This window comes from Brachyhypopomus gauderio, unplaced genomic scaffold (assembly GCF_052324685.1).
Source record: "Brachyhypopomus gauderio isolate BG-103 unplaced genomic scaffold, BGAUD_0.2 sc103, whole genome shotgun sequence".
NCBI classification, from domain to species: Eukaryota; Metazoa; Chordata; class Actinopteri; order Gymnotiformes; family Hypopomidae; genus Brachyhypopomus; species Brachyhypopomus gauderio.
In genome coordinates, this window is record NW_027506924.1 from 231103 (window position 1) to 253437 (window position 22335).

Here is a 22335-nt window from a genome sequence, read left to right on the forward strand (position 1 = left end):
CTGAGGGTGCGTTCGAAGCGTTCCCATTGGCTGCCATCTCCAGCATGCCCGCTGCTTCGATTGGTTCCTCTGGTCTAAAAGCAGTCACATCTCACCATCCCTTCCGACACCACATGCTCCTCCCTCTGTTGAGTCACCGTCCAGGTCGGGTCCCTGCCGTGACCCTAACGAGACCTGCTTGTGCTTCTCCTGCAGGCATGAGCACACACCCACCCATCCCCATCATGGACCTGGCCGATCATCTGGAACGTCTGAAGGCCAACGACAACCTGAAGTTCTCGCAGGAGTATGAGGTAGCAGAACCTTGTACTTTGGTTGCTTATCACAGCTACTGGGCGGTGAGGGTGTCACCCTATAGTTGTTAACATGATGTATGTATTTGTCTGTCAAATCAAAAATATTCTGCTTTAAATCTGCCAGTTAGTGTGAGATCTCCAGTCATTATACAGTCATATGCATGATGATACCTTTCTATATCAGAAACCTCTCTAAGAAGATAGTTTAAAAATAGTAGTTTTATAATAGTACTATTATAATAAATATTCCATCATGGCCTTTTAAAATCCTTTTACAAAAACTAACCAGTCAGGAGGAAAGAGGCATGTATTGAATGTTGTAATCTCTCATCTGGTTCTGGAGTTTATGGATTGTAGGTTTTCCTAATCCCAGCTACAATCAGCTGTGCGTGATGAGGAAGGAGGCTTGTATTTAATGTCTGGTAATCTCTGACCTGGTTCTGGACTTTATGGATTGTAGATATTCCTAATCCCAGCTGCAAAACAGTGGCACACATTTCTGTCTGCCTTGGTCAACCCCTCTGCTAATGTACCAGTTATAACCAAATCATATTATTTCCTATTGTATCCAGACTCTTTTTTACATCCAGACTTTGCTCAGGAGAAAAGGAAGAAATTGTTGGATCACGAGTGATCTGATTGGTTGATTTTTGCTCATAGCAGATTAGAAGCCAACTCCTCGACCCATCTGGTGGGGTAGGTTAGATGGGCTGCAGATGTGGGCGGAGTCAAATCATTTTAGCTCTTCCCAAGTGAAGCAATATGAGATTGTGATGTCATTTCCTCTGAATGGCTCTGGGGGTTTTGTTTTTATGTAGATGTTTGTAGATGACTGGGTGACTTGAGGCAGCAGCAAATGTCCTCTGTGTGTGTGTGTGTGTGTGTGTGTGTGTGTGTGTGTGTGTGTGTGAGCTTTTCATTCCAGTCAATATCATAACCCACCATTTCATCACATCTGGCTAAAAAGCTGTAGCCTCAACAAAGACGTTCTTCCTCTCCTAACGGTGCACAGTTAAGAGTGGGGGGCGTGGTGGAGCTCATGTGGTGCGGTGTGAGGTCAAACCCCCACAGCTGGGGCTCCTGCTCCCTTATGCTGAGCTGTGGGGTGTTGGGGGGGGGGGGGGGGGGGGGGGGGTAAAAGCATGCGACAGCACCATGCCAGCATGCAGTCAGATCTCCGATACTCCCCCAGTACAAACAATCTGATTACTATGCAGCTCTGTCTGTATGTGGCGTGGAACACAGTGTAACGTTTAGGAGCGACAGTGGTGTTGAACGTGCCCTTGAGCGACAGCGGCCGTCTGTGTGTGACGGGTCTGCGGGCGCTTATTTGGACGTGATTAATCATTGTCTGTGTTGTTTTGACTTTGCTTCCGCGCGTATGAAAGGGCACGTCAGCCGACAAAGGACGACAAGCGCGCTGCGTTGGGCTCCTTTTGGAGAATCTCTCCGCACTGGCGCTCCCCTCCGCCACACACCAATCTCGCCTCATTCTCTGGTCCCCTGAAAACTGTAATTTGAAATTTGTCAACCCGGAGAGTTCGGCAGCAGGAAGATGCATATCATCTTTTCCTTTTCAAACAGACACAGAGGAGAGTGAATAATTTCATTATTCGAATAAATGGGGGTGGATTGCGAGAGCGGACGCCGGCGCTGCTGGTTCAGGCGTGTGAATCCGTGGCACCCGCGCTTGCGTGCCCCGATCAACACCCCGGTGTTTACCTCTTACACCGCACCAGCTCCCTTTAATCACACAGGAACAGACCAGAGATGTCTCTACCATGTCAGAACGGCGGTTAGAAAGCAACATATCCTGCAACTAACATTAGTTCTAACATTAATGATAATAATTACGTGTGCGAAGGTGTGCCCACCCTCTGGGGCATCACTCACCACTGAGAGCCCCACACTGCCTCTGGACGCAGGAAGTGAGGGTGTAAAGCCTGTCACACCACGAACACTGCAAAGGTGGAAATGTTGTGAGATCTGAGACTCACACTTCACTGTCTGGCAGTGTGATGGGTGAATCTGGGTTTGGTGGACGCCAGGAGAACAGAACCTGCTGGACAGCAGAGTGTCAACAGGAAGAATTGTTTCAGGGTTCGTTTCAGTGAAGGACAAATGTGTGCTTTAGACCTTGTACCAGCATGGTACAAAGTCAGGCCATGGTCTGACGAGTCTGGTGTGGAAGAGCACCAGTGGTCCATGAGAGAAATGGGAATTACTGTTAAGACTCTACTAAAGAAATAAAAGTATTTCAAGGAATGTGAAGTCGCGTGTAATATTCAACATTAGGTTTGGGGGTCTCAGAAAATAACTTTAACATTGGCACTTTCTCTCGCCATCAACCCCAAAGACAACCAGGTCTTTGTTAAAGTCATGCGTCAGACATGTTAAAGGGTACACACTTCTGTCGCCTTTTGTGAGAGGCACTTAGTAGGCCTGAAGAGAATTGTGTAACATTTATTAGAAGCGCTTAACACCCTGAACACTTGAAGTTCAGGTATTAGTCAGAAATATGAAGAATGTCATTAGTGTAAGCATTAAGCCACAGGTGTCACAGGTGCAGATTTAGCTAATTGCATTAGTACGCTGTGTTCTGCAGCTGTAGGAGTACACTGAAGTCTTAATGACCACCTATGTTCATCAGATCATGTTTTACCCTGCCATAAAGCAAAAAACAAGATTTTTTAGGTTTTGTTTTTAGGTCATCTTTTGTTTTCATTTACGATCCTACCTCTGCACCAGCAGCACCCTGTTATTAATGGCTCTTGTTGGTTGAGCACTGAAACGGCCGTAGCGGCCTAAGAGGTATGGTGTGTTATTCTACAGCTTTTTGGATACGGTATACAAGCAAAGCTCCAAAAAAATGGACCAAATCTCAAAATATGAGCGATGATGGATGGAAGAGATGATGATCACATTTCAGCTGATTAATTGATTGATTGATTATTGCTTTCTTTATCTCCATTGCAGTCTGTTGATCCTGGCCAACAGTTCACATGGGAGCACTCAAACCTGGAAGTGAACAAAGCGAAGAACAGATACGCCAACGTCATCGCCTATGACCACTCACGGGTGCTGCTCTCCGCAATTGATGGTGAGCTTCCAATGAGTTTGGTTTGTTGTGCGTTCCCTCATGCGGGCCATAGGGCGGCGCCAGTGCTGCTTCCGTCCTGCATTTTGCCTGTAGTTAAAAATGCCACATTTAACAAATGTCTAAACATTTCCCAGAAATGTTTCGCTGCCATTAGAAATTTCAAATGCCAGAAACACAGACGCATGCCAGGAGAGAGCTGAAGAGTGACGCACGCTTTAGGGACTGCTCATTGAAGGTGACTTCTAGATGGAAGCTTGATTAATTCATTAACTTTACTGTCAAGTAACAAATTCACCATGAACACTTTCAGTCCTGCACTGACCTCTCTATATACCAACTATATGGATATTAGATGTGGGTTAAATCAGCAGTGTTGCCAAGGACACTTTGGTTCATGCAGTTATCTTGAAAAACACTAATACAGATAGAGTCTAAATTAAGACACTCTGGCTACTGGCTTTGGCCCATTCAACTTCGTTCTCAGTGTGGAACAGATGCTGTTAAATCTACATCTAGGACCTAGTGCCCTTGTGGCAGTGATATAGACTGGTGATCACTGGTGCAGTGATCCCTGTAAAAAGGCAGCACAGGCTTCTGCATGACCCCACAGACAGCCCCACCCCCCACGGGGTGGAGCTTTGAGCAGATCCAACCCCTTTTTGCTGTCTGTTTATGTGCGTGGATCTGAGAACTGGTACATGGTGGGTGTTGGGAATCTTTGTTGCACCCAGAGTCCTGGAATGCCTTCAGTTTCACTGCCGTAAGGAAATAAATAAGTTTGGAAGGAAACAGTGTTGCAATCAGAAGGGTTTCGCTCACAGTGCACTGGGGACCTCTGCCAGACCCGTTTTCCACCTCCTTTTATCAACGTCTGCTCTCGTGGACCAGCTTTAGATTGGTAGCCCCCATGGACCAGCTGTAGATTGGTAATCCCCATGGACCAGCTGTAGATTGGTAATCCCCATGGACCAGCTGTAGATTGGTAATCCCCATGGACCAGCTGTAGATTGGTAGCCCCCATGGACCAGCTGTAGATTGGTAATCCCCATGGACCAGCTGTAGATTGGTAATCCCCATGGACCAGCTGTAGATTGGTAATCCCCATGGACCAGCTGTAGATTGGTAATCCCCATGGACCAGCGGGGGAGAGTCAGCAGTGTAATGTAAGGTGGAACTCTTGTGGGCATTCTTACCTTCTGTGCCCTGTCTCTATCCCTCTCTCCCAGTGACTCTATCCCTCTCTCCCAGCCACACTCTATCCCTCCATCTCTACACAAAATTCATGTTTGACCTGGACTGAAACTTTTGGCTAAAAGCTTTTGGCTGAAGCTTTTCTCTGAGACAGAGTCATAAAGGGAACGAGAGAGAGAGAGAATTAAAAATGTTTACCAAAAAAGGTAAATGTTTAATACAGACCACCAGCATTACAGAAATACAAGGGTACAATTCCCACCCGATTAACTCTATGGCACACTCATCATAAAAACATGCACATGACGTCAAAGAGTGTGAGGGGCACACAGAGGGAGTGAGAGACAGAGAAATAGAGGGGTGGTCAGTCCATGTGAAGTTGGCCCTTGATATTAACCTGATGATGACATTCCACTGACTTCAGGTTTTATTACTGATATCTGGCTGCGTGGATTCAAACAATCTGTACAAGTCTAACACAGTCTTCATCTTTAGCTGTGTGTGTGTGTGTCTGCAGAGTAGAAACAAATACATATTTAGTTTCTCGATAATTTGAAATAATTTCAATAATTTATGCGATTAGTGTTATGTTGAAAAACTTAATTGAGGGGATACTTCACATTTTAAAATCAACTTGGTGATGGTTAATGTAATGTTGTTTACATAAATCATATGCCTATTACGTGTGTTTTATGAACATAATAACCTCACTTTTTGAGCTTGGTTTTACTTTTTCACCTCCACCAGGTGTGAATGCATTAAAGTACATTACACATGTATGCCCAAGGTTTTATAATATCTGATTTTGACTGTGACACAATGAATCCTGATTGACAGGCCAGACAGACAGTCCTTCACAACCTCATTTGCTAATTCATGTCCCTTTTGTTTCCGAAGGAACATTTAATTGAACATTTTGAAAAGAGAAAGCCGAGTGAGAGAAGACAACAAGACGAGTGTAACTGCCTTCATTCCTAAATCCGTCAGCCTGTTAGAGTGAGGGAGGGGTGGAAAACAGAGTACCTACAGGAGGAATGTACAGAAACCACTCTAAAGGGAGTGCAGAGAAAAGAGCAGAGAGAGAGGGTGAGGGAAGGAAAGAGTGAGAGGAAGTGATGGAGATCAAGAGTGAGATTGAGTGTAAAAGGGAGAAGAAGGTGGCCAGAGAGTGTGTGTGAGTGAGTGAGTGAGTGTGTGCGTGTGAAGGAGATGCTAGTTTTATCTCGCAGCTCCATGTGCAGGTGCAGCCATGGACTGCTAGTTTGTCCCCATTGACTAGCTGTCTTCTCCCTTCTCCTCACACTGGAGTAGACCACACGGCCTTCATCTCCCCAGACCAGAGGGGGTGTGAGAAACCACTCCTCCCCCTCCCCCCTGCACACATCACTACCTCCCTTAAGTGCTGGGGGAGGCAGGAAGGGTCTGGAGGACTTCACATGTGCTACCTTGCACCGCCCATGCCCCGTCCCACCCAGGATCACTCTCCACTAGTATGAAGCACTGCAGGAGGATGTGTGTGTGCCAGTCTCCTCCCACACACTGCCACGGCCCCTCCAACGCCAGCTGTGTGTGCAGTCAGATGTTGTTACAGACACGCTGTCAATTACACACACACAGTTACGTATTCAATTGTACCCACGGTCACGTATTCAATTGTACCCACGGTCACACACTTTCAATTTCTCAAACATACACACTATCATTCAATTACCCACACACATACACTCACTTATTCAATTACACCCTCTCAGTTGCACATATAGACACGTTCAATTACACACTGAAATACTGTCCCAAATACACTCTTATTTAGTCACTTGCATGCACAAATACACATGTAATTGCCCACACACACACACTCAATTACTCACTCACATTCACCCACACACAGATGTGTGCACTACCCATACATTAAATTCCGTATAACTTATTCAGTTACTCACAGTTTACCTACTAACACTTATTCAAATACACACACTTACATACACACTGTTGCACCCATACTGTGTTGCAGTCGTACTCATTCAGTCACGTACTGTGTGTGTTTACTAGAACAGGATTATGGACTCCCAACTGCATAAATGACATAAAATTGTCTGAATTGTGAGGAAAGATATGTTTGAACTTGATCAGTGCACGAAATGTCCACACTGCTGGATTTCACACATTCCTAAGTTCTGAATTCTAAAGATTCCCTTTTGCCCTCTTTGTTAGGTATACCTGGGAGTGACTACATCAACTCCAATTACATCGACGGCTACAGGAAGCAGAACGCCTACATAGCTACGCAGGGGGCGCTGCCCGAGACCTTCGGGGACTTCTGGAGGATGGTGTGGGAGCAGCGCAGCGCCAACATAGTCATGATGACCAAGCTGGAGGAGCGCTCGCGGGTGAGGGACACGCGGGTTACCGCTCGCATGTGAGGGACACGCGGGTTACCGCTCGCATGTGAGGGACACGCGGGTTACCGCTCGCATGTGAGGGACACGTGGGTGAGAGATACGCGGGGTACCGCTCGCGCGTGAGGGACACGCATGGGTACGTGGGGTCCTGCGTAGGTGCAGGGCCGCTCAGGAAGCACTCTGAGGTTGTGGGTAGGAAAGTGGTCCAGTCAACCCGGTTATTGCTCCTTGTGGAGATCTAGTCCAGGATTTCTTAGTTGAGTCTGAGGTTTGACTACAGTGAGGTTTATAGCTTATCCTAATACACATCAGGTGTGTGTTAGAAATGACTCACTGCAATAATGTATAATTATACAGGCTGTTTCTCAAACTGCTCCACAGAGACTCCTTATCCAGTCCACATTTGTACCGTTTCACCTCCCAACATATAGCAGACAGGCCATTAAAAACACAGTATATCTGGTACAGGTAAAACGCGATCTGAGTGGCCCCCGTGACTGGCTGGAGAAACAGAGCTTTATCCTGCTCCTGCTATAAGATTTTCAGTTCACTCGAAGCTGTCGTGTTTTGAATGAATGAATACAAAGGCGGGAAACTGTTTCGGTTGTCCACAGATGCCACAGGAAATGCTACACGCACGCTGCTCAGACCAGTGCTCCAGCAGAACTCTAAAATGCAAACTCTCGTATTCAAAAGTGCTTACACAAAAGACTCTTTATTAACACTTTTGATGTGTGTGGTTTACATGCTTTGTTCTAGAATTCTCAGTGTGGTTCTAGAATGTAATGTGTAGCAATTGTTAGAATGAACCATTATTGTATCACAAGAGGAATTCTTAATTATGCATCATTATGCGTTATTATGCAAGGCCCATCTAAGGCCTAAGCAGACACAGTAGAATGAATAAACCCAAGGACTACACTGTACAAATGTGCAGTGTTGTTCATTTTAGGGGTTTTTGGCTGGACTACATAGCAGTCATCATTTAGCGCGTTTAGCGTCTAAACGGTACCAAGTCGGGTGCCACATGGGGTTTATTTTGAAGTCATGAATCAACCATGTTGTGCTTCTACAGACTGTACGCATTCTTGAGCTTTCACAAACAGCTGCATTTATAATGCCCTATAAACAAGCCATTAGGGTCCTTCATTATTAACACACAGACCCCCCGTCAATGCCCACAGAGTTAAACGTGGGCTGCTACATGTTCATAAACAGCACACCCAGACTTGCGTGTGAATGTTGAGAGACTTGCTTTTTTATTACCATACTGTTTAGTTAGCACGAAGCATGTGCTCATTGGTCCATGAAGTGGCTAGTGCCCGTCGCTAACGCCCGTCTCTAGGGCCTCTGCCATCTCCTTTGGCTATGGGAATGGCGGCACTGTAATGGAACAATGTTTTATTAGTCAATTGCTTGGAAACAAAAGTGTATAATCATAATAAGGTCCGAGCCGTAATGTGATTGGACGAAAGTGCAGTTAGGTTTGTAATTATAGCGTCTGTCGGGGTAATAAATAGCGCTGTCTGCTGTAGCCGGAATGCCATGCCCCTCCCCTCTCATGAAACGGAGTCAGCAGAAAGGAGAAAAGATGGCCGACTGCCACCGCTGTCTTTTTGTTTGACTTTTCCTTTCAAGACATCGTTCTCTCAGCTGAGGTGTGAAAGAGCCAATGCAGAATCTGGGAACTTGCCCTCAGAACAGAATGTTGAGTTCCCAAATGGAAAGCAGTTTACTTTCATGCTTTCGATTAAAATGGTGACGCGGTGTCGGCTGAGGCCCGAGGTAATCGTGCGTGTTCTCAGTGTAGTTCTGACCAAAGCTGCGTAGACTCTGAAGCAGTCTCCAGTCTGCAATGCAAGATTGAAATCTGAGGCAAACCCGTGTGTTTGTGATACCTAATTCTGAGGTAATTCTATGTGTTTGTGATGTGGTTTTACACAAAGTCTGATGTAATTCTGTGTGTGTGTGTGTGTGTGTGTGTGCGTGCGCAGGTGAAGTGTGATCAGTACTGGCCCACCAGAGGAACAGAAACATACGGGTTGATCCAGGTCACACTGCTGGACACTGTGGAGCTGGCCACCTACTGCGTCCGCACGTTCGCACTTTATAAAGTGAGTCCACAGAGGAAGAGGAATGAAAGAAAGAAAAACTTCCTGAACTAAAGAATTACTATTGTTCTCTGAAACAACAAGGAGCAGTCTTAGTCATACTGTGTTTAAAGGTCATATCACATTTATTATAGAATTATTATTATTATTATTATAAACACTAACCAAAAAATCCCAACATCGTAATTTTCTTAGTTGACATTAAAAATGTTAGAAAAATGAACAGGAAGGTTAATAGAATATAGTGAGAACAGAGAAGAGCCTTCCAGTCACTCATGGTCTGTTCATGCCAGCCCAGCACCTCAGCATTGTCTGTCCCCGTTTGTGTGTTTGTCCCCATTTGTCTGTCTGTCCCTGTTTGTGTGTTTGTCCCCATTTGTCTGTCTGTCCTTGTTTGTGTGTTTATCCCCATTTGTCTTTCTGTCCTTGTTTGTGTGTTTATCCCCATTTGTGTGTTTGTCCCCATTTGTCTGTCTGTCCTTGTTTGTGTGTTTATCCCCATTTGTCTGTCTGTCCCTGTTTGTGTGTTTATCCCCATTTGTGTGTTTGTCCCCATTTGTCTGTCTGTTCTTGTTTGTGTGTTTGTCCCAATTTGTCTATCTTTCCTTGTTTGTGTGTTTATCCCCATTTGTGTGTTTGTCCCCATTTGTCTGTCTGTCCCTGCTTCTTCCCATTTGTGTGGTTGGTATGTGCATGGGGTTTTCAATGACCTGCTGCATGAATGATAACTTTAGAAGCAAAGTCATGATAATCCCAATGTTGAGGTTTATGAGACCACCTGTGGTACATCCGAACCGAATGATCACTTATGCCTTACTCGTCTGCAGAACGGCTCCAGTGAGAAGAGGGAGGTGCGACAGTTCCAGTTCACCGCCTGGCCCGACCACGGAGTGCCGGAGCACCCCACCCCATTCCTGGCCTTCCTCAGAAGGGTGAAGGCCTGCAACCCCCCTGACGCCGGGCCCATGGTTGTCCACTGCAGGTGAGACCACCAGTATGTCTGTTCACATTAGAATCGCGCGTGTGTGTGGGGCTGAACTCAACACACTAAGAGAATGGGCTAGAGAGTTTTGCTGCTGGAGCTTTTACTGCACAGCAGGAAAACTTCTGGTTCTGAATGTGAGTGTGCGCGGAGCCGAGCACTGATGTTCAAGACAGAGGCGCTAAGAGAGCCTGGTGCGCACGCCGGAGGCAGCCAGCAGCTTAAACGCGTGACAGATTTAGCCTGCTAATTATCAGGCCTTGCAGCCTGCGGACGGCACAGCAAAACTGAGAAGGAATGTAAGGAAGAATGTGTGTGTGTGTGTGTGTGTGTGTGTGTGTGTGTGTGATAACCCCCTCCTTCATCTCCAAAGCTTCATCACACAGTGGCTTTGCAACCCTGCAACTACAGGATTAGTTGTGTCACTGCCTCAGACCAAACTCTATCACACTCACCGCCCCCGCCTCATCGATGTCTCTCGCCATCTGTCTGACTCGCTCTCCACATGTCTATCTCTCCCTTCATCTTTCACCATCCACGTCTCTTTTCCGCATGTCTCTCTCTCTCTTCAGCTCCCTCCATCCTCACTGGGGTACTCATCCCTCCGCCTCACTCCGCTCCGTTTGTTTAGGAGGAAGGGGGAGAAGGGAGGGGCATTTTTCAATTGAAAGAAGGAATGCTGGGAGCACTAATTAACTTCAGCACAAGCTGTTTTTAATTCTTTGCTAATCCAGTTCTTTTTGTCAGATTTTGCAATACATTGTCCTCCTTCTCTCTCTCTCTCTCTCTCTCTCTCTCTCTCTCTCTCTCTCTATTTTCCCCCATGTTTCTCCTTCTTTCACTCTCCCCATCTCTCCTTCCTACTCTCTGAATGCTGGGATTACTGTCATCGGTTAGACAGGGACTTTTAATTCCTTTAGCTTGTATCTGATAAAGAGATTTTAGGCAGGAAGTCTTAAATCAGTTTCAGACCTTTATCTGACATTCTTAACTCGGAGCTGACCATTTTGAGGTGGGGTGTGGGTGGGGGGTGTAACGTGGCTTGCGCCACGGAGCGAGGAGACGGACACAATTGCAGAGATGAGCGAGATTTAATACGGGGAATACCAAAAGCAGAGTCGTAATACCGGGCGCAGGTCATATCGGGAAGGCAGTCCATACAAGAAATAACAACAGACATACTCGGACAGATAAACCAAACACGACGGGGAAACACGGAACAGGCAGGAATGCAGGCAGCGGAAACAATACTCACAACGAACAGGTATAACAAAGCACAAGGCACGAAGTAGAAAAAATCACGGATGACACGACTGGGGAATGACGGGACTTTATACATAGAAACTAACTAGGGACAGGTGATGGCACTGACACTGGGCGTGGTAACAAACAAGGAAACACGAAGACAAACGAGCAGGGCGGGACAAACAGGCAGGAAACACGGACATGAGGGAACCCAGAGTGACAGCTACGAGAGGGGGCGTTGCCCTACGTGACAGAACCCCCCCTCAAAGCGTGCCACTCCGGGGCACGCAAGGGCAGACAGGACAGGGACAGCGGACACAGGACAGACCGGAGGGACAGGACCAGACAAAATAGGACGGGGGACCTGGGACACGGCAGGGACCGGAGACAGGGAGACAGGCCAAGAGCTGGGCCGGGACACGGCATGACACGGGACACAGGGGGGCAGGACAGGGCCAGGGCGAGGCACAGGAGCAGGACTGGACCGGACAGGACTGGGGACAGACACTGGAGCGGGGCCAGGGGACAGGGCAGAGGTAAACACTGAGGCAAACACGGCCTGGACGATGGTGACGGGGACAGGAACAAGGTGGGTAACAACTTGGGGAACAGACACGGGGACGGGGACAGAGACGACACCACAGGAAACAGACACAGGAACAGGAACATGGACACGAACAGACACAACCACGGGGACAGGGACCAAAACAAAACCAGGGACGGGACCAGGGAGCAAGGGGAACACGGCCAACGGAACATAGGAGGTACATGGCGGAGCAGGGGGAACACAAAGTCCATGCCCAACAGGGGGCAGCACAGTCTCTTGGGGCACAGGCGCGGCCGGGCGGCGGGCAGCGGGCACAGGCGCGGCCGGGCGGCGGGCAGCGGGCACAGGCGCGGCCGGGCGGCGGGCAGCGGGCACAGGCGCGGCCGGGCGGCGGGCAGCGGGCACAGGCGCGGCCGGGCGGCGGGCAGCGGGCACAGGCGCGGCCGGGCGGCGGGCAGCGGGCACAGGCGCGGCCGGGCGGCGGGCAGCGGGCACAGGCGCAGCCGGGCGGCGGGCAGCGGGCACAGGCGCAGCCGGGCGGCGGGCAGCGGGCACAGGCGGAGCCGGGCGGCGGGCAGCGGGCACAGGCGCGGCCGGGCGGCGGGCAGCGGGCACAGGCGCGGCCGGGCGGCGGGCAGCGGGCACAGGCGCGGCCGGGCGGCGGGCAGCGGGCACAGGCGCAGCCGGGCGGCGGGCAGCGGGCACAGGCGGAGCCGGGCGGCGGGCAGCGGGCACAGGCGGAGCCGGGCGGCGGGCAGCGGGCACAGGCAGGGTCCGCTGGCGGGCAGCGGGAACAGGCAGGGTCCGCTGGCGGGCAGCGGGAACAGGAACCGGCGTGGACGACCCCTCCTGGGTCGCGGGGACAGGAACCGGCGTGGACGACCCCTCCTGGGTCGCGGGGACAGGAACCGGCGTGGACGACCCCTCCTGGGTCGCGGGGACAGGAACCGGCGTGGACGACCCCTCCTGGGTCGCGGGGACAGGAACCGGCGTGGACGACCCCTCCTGGGTCGCGGGGACAGGAACCGGCGTGGACGACCCCTCCTGGGTCGCGGGGACAGGAACCGGCGTGGACGACCCCTCCTGGGTCGCGGGGACAGGAACCGGCGTGGACGACCCCTCCTGGGTCGCGGGGACAGGAACCGGCGTGAACGACCTCTCCTGGGTCGCGGGGACAGGAACCGGCGTGGACGACCCCTCCTGGGTCGCGGGGACAGGAACCGGCGTGGACGACCCCTCCTGGGTCGCGGGGACAGGAACCGGCGTGAACGACCTCTCCTGGGTCGCGGGGACAGGAACCGGCACGGACTGCCTACGGGCAGCGGGGACAGGAACAGGCACGAACTGCCTACGGGCAGCGGGGACAGGAATCCGAGGTGAGGAGATGCACTCGGGGGGCGGAGCCACCAAGCCGACGTTCTCGGGGGGCGGAACCGCCATGCTGACGTCCTCGGGGGGCGGAACCGCCAAGCCGACGTCCTCGGGGGGCGGAACCGCCAAGCCGACGTCCTCGGGGGGCGGAACCGCCAAGCCGACGTCCTCGGGGGGCGGAGCCACTATACTGACGTCATCGGGGGGCGTGTCCGCCAAGCCGACGTCCTCGGGGGGCGGAGCCACCATACTGACGTCATCGGGGGGCGTGTCCGCCAAGCCGACGTCCTCGGGGGGCGGAGCCACCATACTGACGTCATCGGGGGGCGTGTCCGCCAAGCCGACGTGGCTGGTACTCCCCCCCAAAAAATACATGGGGGTGTACTGTGGAGTAGCCGGCGGGATCAGCGATGTTAAGTCCTCCTCCTCAGTGTCCGGGTTGAGCCTGGAAGAACACACAGACACAGAAGCCTCTCGGTTGCTCTCTCTGCGACGGCTCCGCCTCCTCCGAGGCGTCGGGAGCTCGCAGTGGCCACCGAGAGCAAACCGAGGGTTAAGCCAACGCTCGTCTGTGCGCTCATTCCGTCTGCCCGCTGCAAGCAGGGCAGACTCACAGCGCTCAATAGGAGTCTCGTCGCGAAAGCCAGTAGTGAGAGACTGCGCTTTCTTCGGTCTGCGACGAGACTTCCGTGTTCCCACAGCGCCAGGGGTATTCCTGTCTCCGGCTCGTTCGCGCTGTAACACTTGAGAGTTAAACTGCACGGAAGCAGCCAACAACTCGTTACAGCGACTAAACTCACCGGAGTCTCGCTCTCTCGCTGTGTCCTGGATAGATCCGTGATTATGTAACGTGGCTTGCGCCACGGAGCGAGGAGACGGACACAATTGCAGAGATGAGCGAGATTTAATACGGGGAATACCAAAAGCAGAGTCGTAATACCGGGCGCAGGTCATATCGGGAAGGCAGTCCATACAAGAAATAACAACAGACATACTCGGACAGATAAACCAAACACGACGGGGAAACACGGAACAGGCAGGAATGCAGGCAGCGGAAACAATACTCACAACGAACAGGTATAACAAAGCACAAGGCACGAAGTAGAAAAAATCACGGATGACACGACTGGGGAATGACGGGACTTTATACATAGAAACTAACTAGGGACAGGTGATGGCACTGACACTGGGCGTGGTAACAAACAAGGAAACACGAAGACAAACGAGCAGGGCGGGACAAACAGGCAGGAAACACGGACATGAGGGAACCCAGAGTGACAGCTACGAGAGGGGGCGTTGCCCTACGTGACAGGGGGATTTAAAGTAAGCTCTATTTTGTATTTGTATGTTATTATTCCTTTGGGTTCTGTTTCTGGCCTCCCGATAGGTCGTAGCGTGGCGTTTTCCTGGGGGACGAGGCAGAGTCGCCTCTCCGAGCACAGGGATTAGCAGCCTGTTTATCGAAGTGCATTTGCAAGTTTAAACAAAAGGATGAGGAGGAGAAGAGATTGTGAGCCTTGGTAGTAATTAACCGCAATCCTCCGCCACAGCCCGTGGTGTAATTAGCTGGACAGAAAGAGATGGAGAGAGAGAGAGAGAGAGAGAGAGCGCACAAGAGTACATCCAAGGAACATAACTGAACCCTCTGGTGGAGGAGAGAAGAGAGAATTTGGCAGCATAAATGGAAAAGGCTAGCACAATGAAGAGATCGACGTTACATATTTGTGTGTGCATCTGGACAACAATACACAATCACACGAGGACACACGTTGTTCTTGAAGCTCACATTCATCAGAGCATCTTTTCACGCCTGGTCAGACACACATTCTCACCATCAAAACAAGTCTCAGTGTCATCTGTTTATCCGTAATCCCTCCTTCAACGGTACTGAGCATTAAATCAGCTTCTTTGAAGGGGAAAACACTAACGCTGTTGCCCCCTACCTATGCACATGTACTGTCCCAGTGCAGACACAGTGGGTTAGGGTTCCCAGTACAGACACATTAGTAGTGTTTGAGCATGTTAATGGTGTGTAATGTGTTAGTTGTATTTGTGATGTTTCATGCAATAGGTATGTTTAATAATATTAGTGGTGCATGTAGTCTTGGGTTAGTATTGGCCCAATTAGCTCATTTTCATCTGTATAAGGTGTAATGTGTGAGCGTGTTTGTATTGTTGGAAACATTTGCAGTGTTTAATAGTATTAGCAGAGTTTAAACATGCCAGTTGTCTTATTAAAGTCTGATGTTTGTTGTGATGGTGTGCGGTCATGTTGGTAGTGGAGTAGTGTTATCTAGGGTTGCGTTTGATGATGTTGGTGTTGGTTGAGTGTTGGTAATCTTAACAATATTAGTGGACACTTGGGATTTGATGTTTGTTTTGTCTGATGATTGAGTTGTCCTAGCCTGCTCTAGCAGAGGTTTCCCTGTCGGGGATTTGAAGCTAAGCCGTAGCCAGCGGTAGTTTAAACAGAGGAGTTTGAGCAGCTTGTCTGGCTACAAAAGCTTGTGCAGGGCTGCTTGATGCCAGCAGGAGGATGAAGCCAAATGATCCTTATGGTCGATTCAGAGAGCAGCACACAAAATCACCCAAGCCTCAAAAGCACATCCATCTTATGGACTTCCCCCACTCCATCTCTCTCTCTCTCTCAGGCTCACACTCCCTTTTTATAGGACTCACCATTTCTCTCAGACTCTCACTCTCTTCCTCTCACTGGCTCTTCCTCTGACTATGATGAGACTCACGGCGTGGGTAAATCTGTGAGTGTATTTCCCCATTTGTGAAAAGAGGAGTAACAATAGCACATCTACAGCAGTTACCCACACTCTGCGGGTTGTCGTGGCAACACTGACTTGGAGATGGGGGTAGCCAGCCGTTATGGCAACAAATGGGTGAGACTGTCCAGCGTCCTGATTGGTTGTTACAGGGGTCAGCCGGTTGTAACACTAGAGACGGAAAGAGAAAGAGAAATGTCAACTCTCCTGAGATGTACGTACAAGTTAGGAAACAGTCTGTACACAGCGCACAGAAAGCTGTGTGTGCGTGTGTGCGTGCGCTGTTTCTCCTGCTGTGCAGTCTAAATGAGTCTGTCTCAGGTTAATGAAGTGAGCCTGTACTGCCCTGTCAGGGCAGAACACACTCGGACATGTGGAAAAGGCTTCACTTCTTCTGGAATGACATCTCTGACTCCTTAACTCCAGCTTAAAAGGCTGAAAGAATTTGGCCTCTGCTTTTTCTCTTTAACTTCCAACCAAGACAGATAAACACTGACTAAAGCTGAGAGAAATAGAGATCTAGAGAGAGAGAGAGGCTGATAGACAGAGAGGAGATGGATAGGAAGTTTCATACAGATAGACAGAGATGCAGAGATGAAAGAGCTCTGGTTGAAGTTGGTTGTACTTTGTCTCTGTCTCTGAACAGCTGTGTGTTTTGGGGGAATTAACTCCATGTGGAGAACTGCTTCCTGCCTCTACCCATGTGTCCCCCTGTGCTCCATGAACTCAGAAGCCTGAGGTGTGATTCACTGTCTAAATATGCGTACGATTCCTCCACCGAGTCCACGCGGCTGTCAGTCACAGAGCCGCGCGCGGAGGGGGGTGGGGCAACGAGGCCCTGTCTCCCAGGCGACCCAGCACGCTCGTGGCTGGGCGGGCGGTGTGTGCACGTCACCCCCAAACCCCCACCTCCATCACCCAGCCCCGCGTGCTCCAAACCGGGACGGTAATGTGGAAATGTGCAGCGCGGCGTCGTTTAATGAAGAGCCCCAGACCAGCCCACCGTTTCACCGCCATTACGTCGCATTAGCGGAGAGCGCTAGTGCTAATTGAACTGCGGCTAATTGAAGTCAGCTGCCTTGTGCTACAGGAGTAAAAAGAAAAGGAAAGTTAGTGAGTGCTGCTCGCTTTTCAAAGTCATGGAGGAAAGAGAAGGAGCTTTTACTGTGTTAGTGGAGGGGACTTGTGGAACGGAAGCACTGTAGAGTCACTATAAAAATGGAGAGAGAGAGAGAGAGAGAGAGTGGGCGGGTGAGAGAATGAAGCGGAGCATGAGAGATGGAGGAAAAGAGCGGGAAAAGAGACAGGTGGAGAAGAGGCCTTCAGGCGGGAATCAGTGTTGGAGTATGTGGCACTCGGTAGCTGTTTGCTCACTGCGGTGAAGTAGCTCTCTATATCTGATTACTGTGTGCAGTAGACCAAGTCAGACCTCCTGCTGTCTCCCTCTCTCTGTCTCTCTGTTTCCCTGTCTTACTCCCTCTTTCTGTGTCTGGCACAACCATCCCCTCATCTTACACTAGCGGATGAATGTGTTTACTCATCGCCTGGTTAGTGATCCCACACTTTAATACAGTTTAATCTGTGCTCCGGTGATGTTTAGACAGGGGGTGGTTTTGTTTCTTTTCTGGACTCTAACCTCCCCCTTGCCGTCTCTTCCTGTCTTTTCTGCGGTGACCTTTGACTTCCCCGAGCAGCGCCGGCGTGGGCCGGACCGGTTGCTTCATCGTGATCGACGCCATGCTGGAGCGGATCAAGTACGAGAAGACGGTGGACATCTACGGTCACGTGACGCTGATGCGCGCCCAGCGTAACTACATGGTCCAGACGGAGGACCAGTACGTCTTCATCCACGACGCCCTGCTGGAGGCAGTCACCTGCGGCAATACGGAGGTGCCCGCCCGCAACCTCTACGCCTACATCCAGAAGCTCACGCAGCTCGAGGTGGGCGAGAACGTCACGGGAATGGAGCTGGAGTTCAAGGTACGTTAGCACGGCCTCGCGTCTCCGCTAGTTTCTGTCTTGACACATGCTAACGTTTCTTTGTATTGAACTGTGCCCATAAGACTCGTATGTCACAGCTGGGTGCAGTCCAGCATTTATGGCCATGTACAGAAACCTTTTCTCCCAGTAGTCTTGAAAGAGTGGCATTGCTTCACACAGCTGCACCTGGGCCGCCTAACGTCTGGCCCTGAGGGCGTCGTCACTGCAATTCAGTGTTTTTCCTGCACCAACACACATGATTGAAATAAGGCAAATACGTTGACTCAGGTGTGCAGGAAAAAATATTCTCTAGTAGTTCAGCCCTCCAGGGGAGGGAGACTGGAAAGGCTGAGCTGTTGAGTTAGCATTAGCCTTAAGGACTGTTTAAATGGTGCATACACTGTGTTTCCTTAGCTAAGCTATTAGCATCGCGAACTTGTTTCCGACAGCATTAGGCAAATGCATAAATGTCCTAGCACAAGTGAACAGGAAGTGAACATCGTCTCCCGGATGAGCAGCTGAAGCTTCTCGCAGCTGGAGTCCTGTGCATTTGTGGTTTCTGTTTTCTAAAAGCAGATATCCTGGACCAAATTGCAGTGCCAAGTGATGTTCTGCAACGATAATCCTTTTGAGGTGTATAGGACTTAAAACATTAAACAAATGTCAGTGCATATTTACTCCAAGTCTATTGGAGTGCTCCATGGTATGAACAATGCACAAGGCATTCAAACCGTGCACAAAAGACTAGGTTTAGTATATTTGGCTCACCTGCTGTCTGTGTGTGTTCTGTACACACACACACACACACACACACACACAGCTCTTGACTCTCAACTGGTACAAACATTTTGTCAAGGCAAGTTTGACTTGATTCAAATTGCAGAAATAAACTTTCCAAAATGTGTGATCAATCTACATCACAAAGGAACAGCTGACTGCAACTGTGGCCTTGGGACTCTTAGAAACACAGAACCCTAGCGAGAGCAAACCTCTAGCCCCGGGTAGAGCCGTTTCTCCCCGCGCCTTTTGACTGGGCCGCATCTCAAAGCTACGCCTGTCTTTCAGACGACAAAAAAGGGAAATAAAGAAAAATCTATTCCACAAAAGCCAGAAGGTGATGGAGCATCGCGGCTGGTGCGAGTGGCCCCGGGCCGGTGCGGGCCCCTGGCGCTGGAGCCAATGCCGTTCCCAGGGGTCCGGCTGCATCGATTTTCCGCCGAGCACCGGCCCACCACCGGCTGCTTTTCCAGCTCTCTTTACTGCTGCCGCGGAGACAGCTCGGGGCCTGTGGTTTCCTCCATGCCACTTAGCTGGTTCCTTAATGCAGTACAATCCAAAGACCCCTCCACCACACACACACACACACACACCCCTCTCTCTCTACGAGTTACATCATTGTAGTCTTCCCCCTTTCCACACTAGCTTTTAAACCTCCTTTTTTTCTCTCATTGACTCTTTGTCTGACTTTTATTTTTAATGTCAAACCCAAGCTTCCTTCATCATGTTAACTATTGCTTGACAAAGATAACAGTAAATTATTACCTACCCCAAACATACACACACTCTTGCACACGACTCAGTTTCTCACCTGACTTCATCTTTCTTGATCAACGTAGCTAGCGCACTCTGAAGGAGGACACCTTCCTCCTAGCTCTCGTGATGAGATGCTCTCATCTCCACCACACAGGGCGTAACTCTCTCTCTCTCTCTCTCTGTTCCCGTCTCCAGGGTCAAGGCCGCATCTGTTTATTGTCTTATTTACATCTTACAAATGTTCATCAGAGCGGCAGCTGCCCCCGGAGAGGATCTTGCATGTCAAGTCTGTTCACTTTGGTTCAGTTGAGCTCGACTTTACTGAGAAGATACATATTCTTTCTGGAGTGTACAGTAGAACCGAACGAGTCCGCACTCTTCTTGGTGTATATGCCATCACAGTGGAAATCAACATACATCCCACAGGCAAAAATCAGTATATTCTCATAGCACATATACAGGGATATCCTGGTAGGGGGATGCTTGTATTAGTGGGGTAGCGTGTGTGTGTGCGCGTGTGCAGGGCATAAAACATGAGAATTGCAAAAACAAAGGTGGCAGAAAAACATGTAAAAAAAAGAATGATGGCGTCTGAAAAAGGAGAAAACGGTCATAATGTACTATAAGCTTATATTCAAGCTACATTCGAGCTAATAGCTCCCACATGTGAAAACCCTGCGTCCTGTTAACTGAGTGCGAGTGCATTGTGAACCTAGGGTCCATGAGGCGTTTTTGTTTCTTAAAAAACAACCCCCCAGAACTCCAAGTAAGAATTCCGAGTGTTTCTAAGCATATGCTCCTGTTTCTCCCTCTGTAGCGATTGGCCAACACGAAAGCCCACACCTCCCGCTTCATCAGTGCCAACCTGCCCTGCAACAAGTTCAAGAACCGGCTGGTGAACATCATGCCCTACGAGAGCACACGCGTGTGCCTGCAGCCCATCCGTGGCGTGGAGGGTTCAGACTACATCAACGCCAGCTTCATAGACGGCTACAGGTGGGTCTCACACCTGGACGGAGGCCGAGCAGGGGCAGGGTGTGGGCGGGGCAAGGCCAGTGTTGCGTAGAGTTTGAAGTTATAAAGTCCCAGTAGTTAAGACTACAGTTACAGTACGGCACCGTGTACTGAGCCCAGTCTAGGAGAGCGTGTACTCACCGCTCAGTGAAGTGGTCTGACTGTGAGCTGAGTCAGCTGTGATCGAGCAGGGTGCATACTCAGACGTGCAGGCCAACACAGTCCCTGGTGTGGGTCAGCGTGCTCCATTTTCACGGCTCTGTGCAGCCTACTGTGGACAAAAAAAAGTAAAATGGCAACATGCAAATGCTTAGTTCCTCCGGTGATTAAACAGGTAGAGAAACAGGGACGGAGTGGTCTCCACCTTGCATCTATTTATTGATTTTTCTACACATTAACCCCTCTCTCTCTCTCTCTCTCTACCTCTCTCTCTCTCCCCCTCCCTCCCTCTGTATCTCTGTTTTCTCCTCCAGGCAACAGAAGGCGTACATCGCCACGCAGGGACCCCTGGCAGAGACCACTGAAGACTTCTGGAGGATGTTATGGGAGCACAACTCCACCATAGTGGTGATGCTCACCAAGCTGAGAGAGATGGGCCGGGTAAAGGACACCCCAGCACACCCAGTCCACAACCACAGCACACCCAGTCCACAACCACAGCACACCCAGTCCACAACCACTGCACACCCAGTCCACAGGCAGCTGACGTGCAGAAGGCAAATCACAGACCAGCTTGATGAGCACTGGGAGAGAGAGATGAGAGGTAGCGAGAGAGGAGGAGAGGGAGGGAAAGGGAGAGGGGGGGGGGGGGGAGTGAGATGGTAGGGCGCTCCCACACACTTCACTGGCTTGCGCTGACCCATGCTCCATTTTTTCACAGTGCAAGCAAGTCAATTATCAGCCACTTGTAAAACATGAGAATTTTCACGCTGGAACTTCAACTCTTTGATTGCAGTCAATTACTCAAAATTTTCTGCATATCTTTAATTATTCACTCAGCCATTTAAATCTGATCGATATAGAATCAGGATCAGATGGAATGAACTATACATCAATTGCGGAGCGCCATCAACCGTGTTCATTCCCACGCTGCTTTCAAGTGCAGATCTGATTGGCTGTCCAGTGATCAGATAGAAAGCACACTGGTGTCAGCTGCTCAGTAGGGAACTTACACAGCCTGACCAGCATCCAAGAGACACAAAACCTCCCTGGACAAACACCACACCTGGACATAGCAACATCATCTCTTTGTCTACCTCCCTCCCCTCCCCCTCCCGATCTCTCTCTCTCTCTCTCATTCTACTCCCCACCCTTCCTCTCTGTCTTTCACCAATTCCCCATTGTGTGTGTGTCTCTCTATCAGGAAAAATGCCATCAGTACTGGCCCGCTGAGCGTTCGGCCCGGTACCAGTACTTTGTGGTGGACCCGATGGCTGAATACAACATGCCTCAGTACATCCTACGTGAGTTCAAAGTCACCGATGCCAGGGTGAGTGACCAGTGTCCAGGGTGGGGCTCCCATGAACGGTACATTCTGAAGACCTGTGTAGGAATCCAACCCACGAAAGGCTCGATAATATGCTGACGGGCTGAATCACAGGTGCCTGGGGCAGGAAACGCTTGGAGATGTCGGGGGGGGCCCACAGACTACGGCAAAGCCCTACAGTGGACAGTGCGTGTGCAATCATCATCCGAGATTAGGCCTGTAGGTTGCCCAACTGTCACTTCTCACACTACAAGTCAATTGGAATAAAAGCATCCAGAGGTTTGCGCAGGCACTGTCCCGAGG

At 50.1% G+C, this 22335-nt stretch overlaps 1 protein-coding gene across 27 annotated transcripts in view; it reads left to right on the forward strand.

The window, feature by feature from the left end:
• Positions 1-22335, forward strand: part of ptprda (protein tyrosine phosphatase receptor type Da) — a 256218-nt gene that overhangs the window by 228705 nt on the left and 5178 nt on the right. For all 27 annotated transcript variants that reach the window (XM_076993052.1, XM_076993051.1, XM_076993062.1 and 24 more), the window contains 9 exons: positions 196-293; positions 3273-3396; positions 6802-6977; positions 8984-9103; positions 9928-10082; positions 17714-17999; positions 20350-20528; positions 21020-21146; positions 21910-22035. In XM_076993052.1, coding sequence (XP_076849167.1) covers positions 196-293; positions 3273-3396; positions 6802-6977; positions 8984-9103; positions 9928-10082; positions 17714-17999; positions 20350-20528; positions 21020-21146; positions 21910-22035 — 1391 coding nt within the window. The remainder of the gene's footprint in view (positions 1-195; positions 294-3272; positions 3397-6801; positions 6978-8983; positions 9104-9927; positions 10083-17713; positions 18000-20349; positions 20529-21019; positions 21147-21909; positions 22036-22335) is intronic.